Source organism: Setaria viridis, chromosome 5 (genome assembly GCF_005286985.2).
Source record: "Setaria viridis chromosome 5, Setaria_viridis_v4.0, whole genome shotgun sequence".
Taxonomy (NCBI): Eukaryota; Viridiplantae; Streptophyta; class Magnoliopsida; order Poales; family Poaceae; genus Setaria; species Setaria viridis.
Genome location: NC_048267.2, coordinates 19244419 through 19256331, shown reverse-complemented (window position 1 = coordinate 19256331; position 11913 = coordinate 19244419). Strand labels below are relative to the sequence as shown.

At 49.5% G+C, this 11913-nt stretch overlaps 1 protein-coding gene across 1 annotated transcript; it reads left to right on the top strand.

The window, feature by feature from the left end:
* Nucleotides 1-10237: 10237 nt before the first annotated feature.
* LOC117856298 (uncharacterized) lies at nucleotides 10238-11337 on the top strand. The gene is made up of 3 exons (XM_072293951.1): nucleotides 10238-10566; nucleotides 10617-10711; nucleotides 10835-11337. Exons 1-3 carry the CDS (start codon nucleotides 10238-10240, stop codon nucleotides 11335-11337), a joined length of 927 nt encoding a protein of 308 aa, XP_072150052.1.
* Nucleotides 11338-11913: the final 576 nt, after the last annotated feature.

The following is an 11913-nucleotide window of genomic DNA, read 5'->3' as shown; positions in this document are numbered from 1 at the left end:
TTCATAGGATTGTTTGTAGTTGTCTATTTTGATGATATCCTCATTTAAAGCAAGTCTATGGAAGAGCATTTAGATCATTTGCGTGCTGTTTTTGATGCGTTGCGTGCGGCCCATTTATTTGCTAACCTCGAAAAATGCATGTTTTGCACACAACGTGTCTCATTTCTTGGCTATGTTGTTACTCCACAGGGCATTGAGGTGGATAGCAGCAAGATCGATGCCATTCGGGCGTGGCCTACACCGACGACGGTCACACAAATTCGAAGCTTTCTTGGTCTTGCAGGTTTCTACCGCTGGTTTGTTCGTGATTTTAGCTCCATTGCAGCGCCTCTACATGAGCTTACAAAGCACCCTTTGCTTGGAGTGATTCGCAAGAGGTTGCATTCAGCACCTTGAAAGATAAGTTAACCAATCCTCCTCTCTTGCAATTGCCTGATTTTACTAAAGTGTTTGAGCTTGAATGCGATGCTAGTGGTATTGGGCTAGGTGCTATTTTGTTACAAGAAGGCAAACCCGTTGCTTACTTTAGCGAGAAATTAAGTGGTGCTAGCTTGAATTATTCTACTTATGATAAGGAGCTTTATGCTTTAGTGCGCACTTTGCATACTTGGCAGCACTACCTTTGGCATCGCGAGTTTATAATTCATTCTGATCATGAGGCTTTAAAACATATTCGTACCCAAACAAACCTGAACCGTCGTCATGCTAAATGGGTAGAATTCATTGAGTCTTTCCCTTACATTATTAAACACAAGAGCGGGAAGGAAAATGTCATTGCTGATGCTTTATCTCGTCGCTATACCATGCTGTCACAGTTAGATTTTAAAATCTTTGGCTTGCAAACTGTGAAGGATCAATATGTGGATGATGCTGATTTTAAAGATGCTTTCACCCATTGTATTCATGGCAAACCATGGGGCAAATTTCACATACAGGACGGGTTCCTATTTCGCGCTAACAAGCTGTGTGTTCCAGCTAGCTCGGTTCGTCGTTTGTTGTTATAGGAAGCGCATGGAGGTGGTCTCATGGGGCACTTTGGCGTCTACAAGATGCATGAAGTGCTGGCTGTCCACTTCTTTTGGCCCCGGATGCGCGTTGATGTTGAGCGCCATATTGCACGCTGCACTACTTGCCAGAAAGCTAAGTCACGATTGAACAACCATAGTTTGTACATGCCTTTGCCTATTCCTACTTCCCCTTGGCTTGATATTTCTATGGACTTTGTTTTGGGATTGCCTAGAACTAAGAAGGGGAGGGACAGTATTTTTGTGGTTGTTGATCATTTCTCCAAAATGGCTCATTTTATACCTTGTCATAAGACTGATGATGCTAGCAATGTTGCTGAATTGTTCTTTCATGAGATTATTCGTTTGCATGGTATTCCAAGTACAATAGTCTCTGATCGTGATGCTAAGTTTCATCATCATCATCAGATATGTCCTCCTCAGACATACGCGATGGATCTTTCAGACCCTTGTACTCACTTCCTGGGTGAGCGCGTTTCTGAAGCGGCTGGACCCTTCTTGATGAGGACACCACGAGTATATCTACACCAGTAGCACCTCAGGCGCCTCCAGTTGCTCCTCCACCTCAGGCGCCTACAGTTGATCATCCAGTTGGGCCAATCACTCGGGCCCGTGCGAGAGAATTAAACTTCATCATGGTGTTAAGGAACGAAGGCCCAGCGGAATAAGAAGATGGCCCAACAGGGCAGCCTAGGTGGGGCGCCTAGGGTTGGGTGCGCGCGACCCCTCCGGACTCCAGGGGCTGCGCCCCCTTTATTTAGTCGGAGTCCCTTTTGTTTACGACTTGAGTTTTGTTTTACATCTAGCTTTAGCTACTCTCGAACACGCGCAAATACGCGGTGTCCTTGTGTGATTCAGAACTCCACCTTCGAGTGATATTTAGATTGCTCGCCTCTTTTTCTTGTTCGTTCTTCGATTGCGGATAGGAATTGATCTTCGTGATCAGGCTGATCTTGCGCTAGCAAGGTTGGTAACCACAGGAAGTTGGTTCAGCGATTGCATTGGTGCTTCGGGTTCGCTCGTCGTAGTCGGATCGTGAGGGTCTACTTCCACCAAGTCGAATTTATCTCCACTCACCGAAAGCTCGGGCACTCCGACTCTATCACTTCTTTTCAGAAAGCTGGCTGCCACATTGATCCCAGTCAGACCGAGTACTTTCAACTCGGTGATCTGCTGCATCTGAAGATCAAGCTCCGGGGTATCTTCAGGCTCGCTTACCCAGTTTTCTGCATGCTTGTGCGCGTGACCAGTCACCACAGGCAAGCGAGGATCATGGTTCCAAATGTAGAACCATCTTTTCTTCCAATCCCCATGGGAGTCGGTCAGATTGTACTCAATGTATGCACTTGAGTTCCTAAGTTGGAACCCGGCGCCTCCGAAGACCTCCGTCCGCTGGGCACTCGGCTGAGGCTTGCAACGGAACAATTTCCTGAATAGCTCGAGGCTTGGAGGTACTCCCAGGAAAACTTCGCACAGATGTACAAAGATAGCCATGTGCAGTACTCCATTAGGATTCAAGTGGATGAGCTGAAGATTATAGTACTCAAGAATACCTCTGAAGAAGTCGGAGGTAGGCACGGCCAGTCCCCTTTCCACGAAGTGAGCATGCATCACCGTTTCCACCGGATGTTCTTCAAACTGCCATGCATTGGGAAATGCGGGGCGCCACTGCACGATTTCCTTCGGTTGAAGGAGCTTGGCGTCAACTAGCGCTTGGACTCCCTGTTCCTGCATCACAGAGTGTTGCCAAGTTGCCCCAGGTGGCGGCGGAGCTGTCTGGTTCGTCGGCCCCACCTTCGGTGCCGGCAGCACCAACTTCTTCCCTTTCTTGGATCTAACCTTGCTCGTCGCCAGAGCCCTGCCTTGGATCTTCTCGGGTTTCTTGCCCATCTTCTTGGAGCGCATCCGCTAGGACTCAACCTCAAGTTAAGAGGTTTCCACTTGGATCTAAGCGGCCATGGTGACCTGCGGCGGCGACACAGCGAGCGAAGGCACAAAGGAGGAGGAAAGAAACAGATCTAAATTCCTGTGCGGCGTCACAGCATACGAAAAGGGGGTTTTCCAGATTTATCTCCACGGGCTCCGGATTCGACACGTTCAGTTGTGCAACGGACAGATTAAAATTGCGAATTAAACATCCAACGGTTACTACATTCAACGGATTGCTGACCACTTCAACGACAGGAATCGCCTAAGTGCTCGGGGGCTGCGGGTACCGTACCCGTTGGTCAGTTTTTTCTTTTTCAAGATCTCCGAGGGTAAAATGGGCAAAAGCTGGTTTGACCCTAAGCCTGAGTCTTCGACTCAACCTAAGGCTCGGGGGCTACTCCATATGGAGTGCGATTGACATCGCACTACCATATAAAAACTACTCGAAACGAAGACAACTCGAAGCTGCAGAAAGAGTACCTTCCAGCCACGCGACAGTACTCGGGCACTTCAGTCCGCAAAACTACTTGGGTAGTGCCTGCAGCGCCCAAGACTATGGTGCACGACTACAAAGTACTCGGGGACTTGTCAGGACTACTCCCTAGACCCACGAGTAGGCCTTGGGCGGCCCACTATGGGACGTACTCGGACGTGATCAGAACAAGGATGAGCGTATCCTACTCGGACTAGTCTTGTATGTTTATGGAAAACTACTCGGACGATACCAAGTAGAACTCTGTAATAGTACCTGACTAGGACTCAGACTTGTAACCCTGCCCTCCCGGGTATATAAGGCCGGGCAGGGACCCCCCCTCAAAACAGATCCCTCAGGACCAGAACATACATCAATATAAACCAACACACAGGACGTAGGGTATTACGCGATCTAGCGGCCCGAACCTGTCTAAATCGTGTTCCTTGTGTCACCATTGATTCCTTGATTCTCGACAATCCTTACCGCATAAAAGACCACCTAGGGTACCCCTAGGTGGGTTGCCGGTCTAAAACACCGACAGCATCTAGAGGAAATTCGATATTTGCTTCTCTTATAGGCCCTTTCTCGACTAATATGTCTTTTGCTTTATTATCAAGATTATCCTAATTTCTTGGATCATAAATATCTGAAGTGTAAACTGGTTGTTCATCAACACTAGCAAATTGTGCATGTGCACCTGACGCATTTACTGTGTTCTCAGAGTCACTTACATTGTTATCATTGACGTTGATGTTAACATTTTCTTCCTGATTCCCATTAGTTGGTTCATTCACAACAACTATTTCCAACTCATATGGGTTCATCGAAACACCCGTATTACTCTCAGGTCCCTAATTACTCTTGCAAAATTTATCCATAACTCCTCTCTGTGATTCTATCAACTCATCCACACGTCGTTTTCTTTTCCTTTTCTCATTACCTGATTCATATTTTCTAGACGACATGATATCCCACAATGCTAAAATTATTATATATACACAATAGTTATAAATCATTTGATATTAAATAACTTGTGATAGTGAATTAATAATTAATGGTGTGGAGAATTGGGGAATTGGCAATCGAATCACTCGATCACAGAAGCGAATTGATGATCTCCTATATGATCTCCGCCCGTCCGCCGTTCCGCCGAGGGGCGACAGGCACGCGATGCGAGTGGGAGAGAGGACCAGCGGCAGGATGAGGCGATAGGGATGAGGGGGTACGGTAGATGAATTAGGTCCTTTTTTAACCACGAAGTGGGCCTACCTTAATGTCTGCTTTTACTATGAACCATTATGGGCGGGGTAGTAACAAAGACTACCTTTTTCTGGGCCCCCACCTTAATGCTATTTGGAACATAAGCATTGCCCTTGCCCTAAGAATTATTTTATCGTTACTATGCCCCTGTGATTTTGGGGCCCAGGGCAGCCACCCACATTGCCCCCAGGGCTGGCCCTGCGTGCCATAGCCGCACGCCGCAGCCTATGTGGCTATGCGCATCATGGGAAAGGGGTGGATGGGTCAAGGAGATAAGCTAGGGTTGGGGTGGGATGTAAATTGGGCAAGGTCTGTAATATTCCAAAAACTTGAAATATTTGAATGCTTGTAAAATTTCAAAAATTTGAAACCTTTATGTATGAATGTGTGCAAATTTAAAAAATCAATAGTTATTCCTTTCCTAAAATTCCTTTTCCGAACATGTGTGACATGATTTGGAGTTTTTGGATTTTTATTTGGATTTTATGCTTGAGTGATGTTCGAATTCAAATTCAAACTCAAATTCAAATCAAATACAAATACAAACCTAAAAATAAAACAAAAACCAAACATCCCCTTACCTGGCCAGCCCAACCAGCCGATCCAGCCTGCACCTGCGCGGTGCCAAAACACGCCGCTTCTGGCCCAGCAGCGCTCCGCGGCCCAGCTTCGCTCCGCTTTGCAACGGCCCGCCAGCAGCCAGCTCCTGCCTCGCTTTAGCCCAGCACCACTTCGACCCAGCTCCCGTCCAGCCTGTGTCGGCCCAGCGGCGCGCCTACGCACTGTGCTTCTTCCCCGCCCAGAAGGCACGTGCGCCGCGCGTGCAAGCGCACTACCGGTGGGAGGGATGGTGTGGAAGGCTTCCAAGGCCTTCCGCCGGGCCCAAAGTCACCTTTGCCCTCGCCGCGGCACCAACTCACCTGGTACGACGCCGTTGGATGCGCAGGAAAGACCCCCGGGCGTGAAAACCTAAGATCGACGGCCGCCGGAGGTTTTGCCCCTCCACCGTCGTCCACGCACTATAAAATTGAACCCTGGGGCGCTCCTCTCGGCAATCCCAAGCTTCAAGCTCCGCTCATTCCAAGTTCCGCCATCGACTTTCTCACCGACGAGATAGCCTTGTAAGTCGAGCCGAGCCCTGCCCTTTTCTTTCCTGCCAGTAGCTTGGAGTAGCTACGGTAGACTCTGGCCTAGACGGGTAGACGTCGTCGATGCTCGTTGTCGCAGCTGCTTGCGCCTTTCCCTTGCTTCGCCGCACGCTGCGCCACGCCGCTGCTCGCTTCGCGCTGCACCTTTGCTGCTGCTGCGCCTACGCCATCCCTGCCGCGCCGTGCCCATACCTTGGCCGCCAATGCCTTGCCACCCTATGCGCTGCCCCACTGTTGCTCCGCACCGCGCCTTGCTCGCTGCGCACTAGCGCTTGCCGCTGCCGCCGACAGCCACGTGGCATGTGGGCCCATCAGTGGGGCCCACCGTTGACCGTTGACCCAGTCAACGCTGACATCATGCTGATGTCAGCATACCACGTGGACCACTCCCAGGCCGTCACGTGCCACCCTTAAATAATAAATGTTTTTCAAAATTAAATAAATGATTAATAAATCCTTCAATCTTCAAAAATTCATAACTATTCAGCTTAGCTCAGAAAAATATGAAACCAGTTGCATTAAATTCATAAAATCGAGCCTATGCTATTTATAGCTAGTTTGGAGTTATTTGGATCTTCTAAATTTGGCTTTCTTAGAGTTTTTGCCTAGATGTAATGTCGTTTAATTTACGTTTCATCGTATCTCGCTCTACCAGACTCGAGCTTTGACCAGGACGACCTGCACGACCTTAACTTCACTAAGAAGGATGCGAAGGACTTCAAACAAGGTGTCATGTCACTCCCAAACATATAGAACCTATGCATGCTTAGTATCGCTTCACTTATGATGCTTGGCGGGAGCGAGCCAGGGTAGGTACTGAGGAGTGCCATGCCGAGGGAGAGCTTTCTGGACTCTCTCCATACCCCGTACCTATGACAGGTACCTTGCTTGTTACTGAGGAGTTCGTTGGTGCTTCGGCACGTTCTTGTTGAGGAGTGTGCTCACTCTCAGCCGATTGAGGACCAAGTTAGTTTACCACCAGTCACAGCATCTATTTATGAACATACCGTTCGCTCACGTATGGGCGGGGTTTGGTCTGAGACTTGTAGTGGATAGCGCTCTTCCCGTAGGCGGACAGGAGGTTCTTGTAAGGAGTTCGAGGCTATGGCCTACTTTGATAGGACTCCAGCCCGGTGTGGCTAGGTTTCACAGCTTCGAGATCTTCTCTGGTGACGGCGTGCCCTGTAGATGAAGACAGTTCTAGACTCGAGGAAATGGGTGAGAGGTATCCACTTACTAGGTCTCCGACCGTTAGGTGGGGTTTGGACAACTAGCTACCATTTAGGCTCCATCCGGGCAGATATAGATGTACAACCTCTGCAGAGTGTTTAATGCTATAGCTATAGTCCGTGTCCATAGGTATGGACAATACTGTTGACTACCGCTCCTCTTGACTAGACATTCCTTGTGCTTTTACCTTCCTTCTTTTTGGAGATAGGTCGGCGTTTGCCATTGAGATGTCAGGAGAGAGATCTCTCACATCGCCTGGAGTGTTTGGGACTGGACCCTTGGGTGAAGGGCCTAGTGTTTTGTGCCGACTTCCTTGATGAGGAATTGGGATATGTGATTTGCTTCCTTAATTTGTTGTTGCTGCTGCATGCATAAACTACCACAGCCATACATAGGTACATCCATGCATATAGTAAATTTCCCCCGTTTCCTAAGCTTTGCTGCTTTTGGGAGTTGACATGGCCTACCCGCTTCTTGAGTAGCCGCTGGCTTTTCAGGTGAGGAGCCCGACTATGACGTCAACAACGACGGCTGGGAAGACTAGGGACTATGCCACACTCAAGTCGCTTGTTGGAGTTGGAGTTCACCTTAGCTTCCTTTACCGCTGCGTAGATGTTTTTCATTTCATGATTCAGTCCCATTGGACTTGTACCAGCATGTGCCGCTGTGATGTACTCGTACTCATGTTATCGTTAATAAAATCATACTCTATTTCTCTCTCTGTTTGTGTTGTATGGATTTGTACTATCTGAGACAAGGATTTGCACGCAATAGCCTTCCTGGGACTGTCACTAAGGTGCGTAGGCTTGAATTCTCAGTTTTGGGAATTCCAATCCGTTTCAGCTAGTATTAGAGCCATACTTGAACGTAGGATGAGCTTTAGCAGTGGACGATAGTGTAGGAAGCCTAAAATCATCCTTGTTTGAGTATATACCCCTTGATTGTTATACAACTCCTTGAATTGTTACTATTACTACCTTGTTTTATGCTGACTTACTAACCACCGTTAACAACATCTTGCAGATGGCAACGGAGGAGTGGCATATGTTTGAGGGAGACGAACTACGCTATGGAGGCTTCTGCACTCTCCTCAACGAGTGTTTGGAGTGAGCCAGAGTCCGCACTTCCCGCGTCCTCTACAAGGGCCGCAAGAGTGGGAGCGGGGATTCCGTGCCTACGAAGGTGCGGCTGATAGTGCTTGCTGACCCCCGTGTGCTCGAGCTGGAGAAGGTGGTGGTGTTCACTTTCGAGCTCTCTGTCTCAGAGGCCCACAGGACTGCTGCAAGGAGAGCCGTACGTGAGGTCCATGCACAGCTCCGGGACCAACTGGTGCACACCCCCTACCGCTGTCTGCCTTGCGTGTGCTGCGGTCCTGGAGACATCGAGAGGGACGCTCAGGAGTACCACCACAACACGTACGAGGAGTCTGACGAGAGGCTTAGGGTGGCTGCCCACTGCATTCACACCCAGGACCTCACGTTGTGCCAGTTCGAGCGTGAGATGGAGGTTGTACGCAGGGGCTGGGACCACTGCATCGGACACAACGCCATGCTCGAAGGATAGATCGAGGGGCTTTCTTGTTGCTTGGAGTGGCTAGATCAGATGAACCGCTGTCTCCATGACAAGATCTACGTCGCGCCGGACCCGCACGATGACAGGGATGCTCGGAAGATCGCCATGCTGGAGACGAGGGTTGCTCGCATGGAGGAGGCGATTCACACCAGGAAAAAGCTGATCGACGAGAAGAACATCAAGCTCAAGGAGGAGGTGATGATGGAGACCCCGGACACTGCTCTAGCTTCCAAAGATGATGTCATCAACCAGCTCCACCACTGCCTCCACCGCAACTACTACAACATCGTCCACCTTGGCTCCCACTACTACCGCGACAGGGGCATGGTTGAGAGGCTGCAGGCAGCTTGGAAGCGCTCGGACCGCAGGAGGATAGAGCTCGAGGAGATGAGCATGTGGATCCCCGTCGAGTTTAGGAAGAGGCTCCGAGAGGAGACTTTCGCACTACCAGTGTCTCGGCTGCACATGGAGGAGTTGTACCCACAAGCTAGGGTCGCAACAAACGAGATGACCCGGGCTCTCTCTACACTCACTCAGCTCTACAGTGGTGACCCGTTGGAGCTATCTACCTACTTCGACAACGAGTCGTTGGGCCTGTGGAGGGGTCCCACACCTGAGTACCACCCCGGCGATGGAGACATGGATGACAAGGATTTCCCACTCTCTGACTGAGGAGTCGCTTCAGCTCTGACACTAGATGAGTTAGTCTTACCATGAGGTCTTTTCATGAGGTTTTAGTTTAGTGTCCACCACCATGATGTTTGTCGTAGTAGTATGATGATGCGATCCTCGTGTAATCTTGAAGGTTTTTGTTGTAGACCTCGAGATACACCTCTTTTGTATGGTGTTGTTGCATGAGTGATATGGAGTTCATGGATGTTATGGTTCTTATGCTTCTTAATGTCTGTATGCATTGTATGAGTGTTTTTACCTTTATAACTTCTTTTAAAAATTACCTAACCCCCTACCTGACATCTTGAGATTAACCACTGATTACGATCAAATTTGGAATAGATGTCAGAACTAAGGAGAACAGGACGGTTGCTGCACCATTTCGAAGAGGCGGCCAACGAGGATTGGCCGAACCCCGACAAAGGTCGTGGTCTTCGAGGTGGTCGCGCTCCACGAGGTGCACTCCATGGAGGTCGCCGTGGAGGATGTGGTGGCCGAGGCTCGGAGGTGAAGGCACCAGGAGATGCAGCTGGTGCTGAGGGAGAGGCTCAGCAGGAGGGTAAGGAGGACCAGCAGGCACCGCCACCAGCCAACCTTGCAGAGGTGATGGTTGTCTAGACACAGCCAATGCAGACTATAGCTGATGCTTTGCTAAAGATCAACCAGTAGGGAGGACAGCGCAGGAACCCGCCAGTTGAGACTTTGCAGAGGAAGGTTGAGGGGTTCGCCAAGCTTCGTCCACCCACATTCGACAATTCTAACAACCCACTAGATGTCGACGACTGATTGAGAAAGATCAAGAAGAAACTGGACCTAACAGACTGCACTGAAGAGGAGTGCGTGGCTCTTGGCGCACACCAGCTGATTAGGACAGCACGTGCATGGTGGGACAGTTACTGTGACTCTTACGCTAACCTGTCTCACTCATGTGGAACAAGTTCGCAACAGCTTTTCGTGACCACCACATCCTGGAGGCAGTCATGGACAAGAAAGCCAATGAGTTCAGAAACTTAAAGATGGCCAGCATGAAGGTGCAGGAATATGCAAAAAAGTTCCACGAATTGATGAGGTATGCACCAGATGACACCAACACTGAGAAGAAGAAAATGTATTGGTTCCGCAAGGGTCTGCACCACGGCATGGAGATGCACCTAGCCATGCACGACTGCCAGAACCTGCACGCTCTAGTGGGGAAGGTACTTAGGGTTGAGAAGTCATGGCTGGAGTATGAAGAGTCCCGTGACTTCAAGAGAAAGTATCAGGACCAGTTTGTACGCTCAGGGCCATCTTAGAGGCCAAGGACAGGACCACCACAGTTCCATCAGCAACAGAGGCAGCGCAGCTACCCGCCCAGCAGCAGCAGCAATACAGGAACCCCAGTGCAGGAGGTGGAGGTTCAGGTTTGTGGAAACCAAGACCCCAGCAGACTATAGCACCAGAGGGCACCAAGGGGATCATCTACTACACCTGCCGTCAGCCCGGTCACAAGTCGTACGAATGTCCACAGAAGGCTTAGACATGAGGACAAGTCCACACAGGTCAGTACCAGATGACAGTCAAGACACCTACCCCAGGAGGACAGCCACAGAGGAACCTGGCAAGGTCAGCTCCACCACCTACTCGAAGCTGCCTAAACCACTTGACAGCTGAGGATGCCGCAACAGCTCCAGATGTCGCACCCACTGAGTTTTTGGTTGATTCAGTTAAAGCTACAGTTTTGTTTGATACTGGTGCTAAGTTTTCCTATGTTTCTACCAAGTTTGTGAAAGAACGGTCTCTTCCCACTATGCCTCGACCAAAGGTTATTATCACAAGTTCTCCCCTAGGAGAGGTCAGGAGAATCCTAGAGTGCAAGGCAGTACCGTTCATGATCGAGAAGCAGTGGTTCTTAGCAGACTTGATGGTGTTGGAGTCTTCAGGCATCGATGTGATCCTAGGGATGGATTGGATGGCTAAGCACAAGGGACTGGTCTCATGCAACCCCCGCTTCATTAGGTTGGAGCATCCGAGTGGAGTTCAAGTATAGTTTGAACCATTGTACCCCGAGCCAACTCCGATGCTATGCAGTTTGGACTCTAAGGCACTTGAGGAGGTACCCATAGTGTGCAAGTTTCCCGATGTGTTTCTTGAAGAGCTGACAGAACTACCACCAGATCGGGATGTGGAGTTTGTGATTGATCTGATACTCGGCGCAGGACTAGTAGCACAACGACCATACAGGATGTCGGCAGAGGAGCTTCATGAGTTGAAGAAGCAGCTGAAGAAGTTGCTCGAGCAAGGGTTCATTCAACCAAGCGCTTCACCATGGGGTTCGCCCGTTTTGTTTGTGAAGAAGAAGGATGGGACAATGAGGATGTGTGTGGACTATAGGACTCTTAACTCCATGACAATCAAGAACAAGTATCCACTGCCTCGAATCGACGATCTACTTGATGGGCTCAGAAAGGCAAAGTACTTCTCTAGGATTGATTTGAGATCAGGATACCACCAGATGAAGATTCGGGAGAGCGACATTTCAAAGACAGCTTTCACGACTCGATACGGGTTGTACGAGTTCACCATGGTCTCTTTCAGCTTGACCAACGCACCTGCTTACTTCATG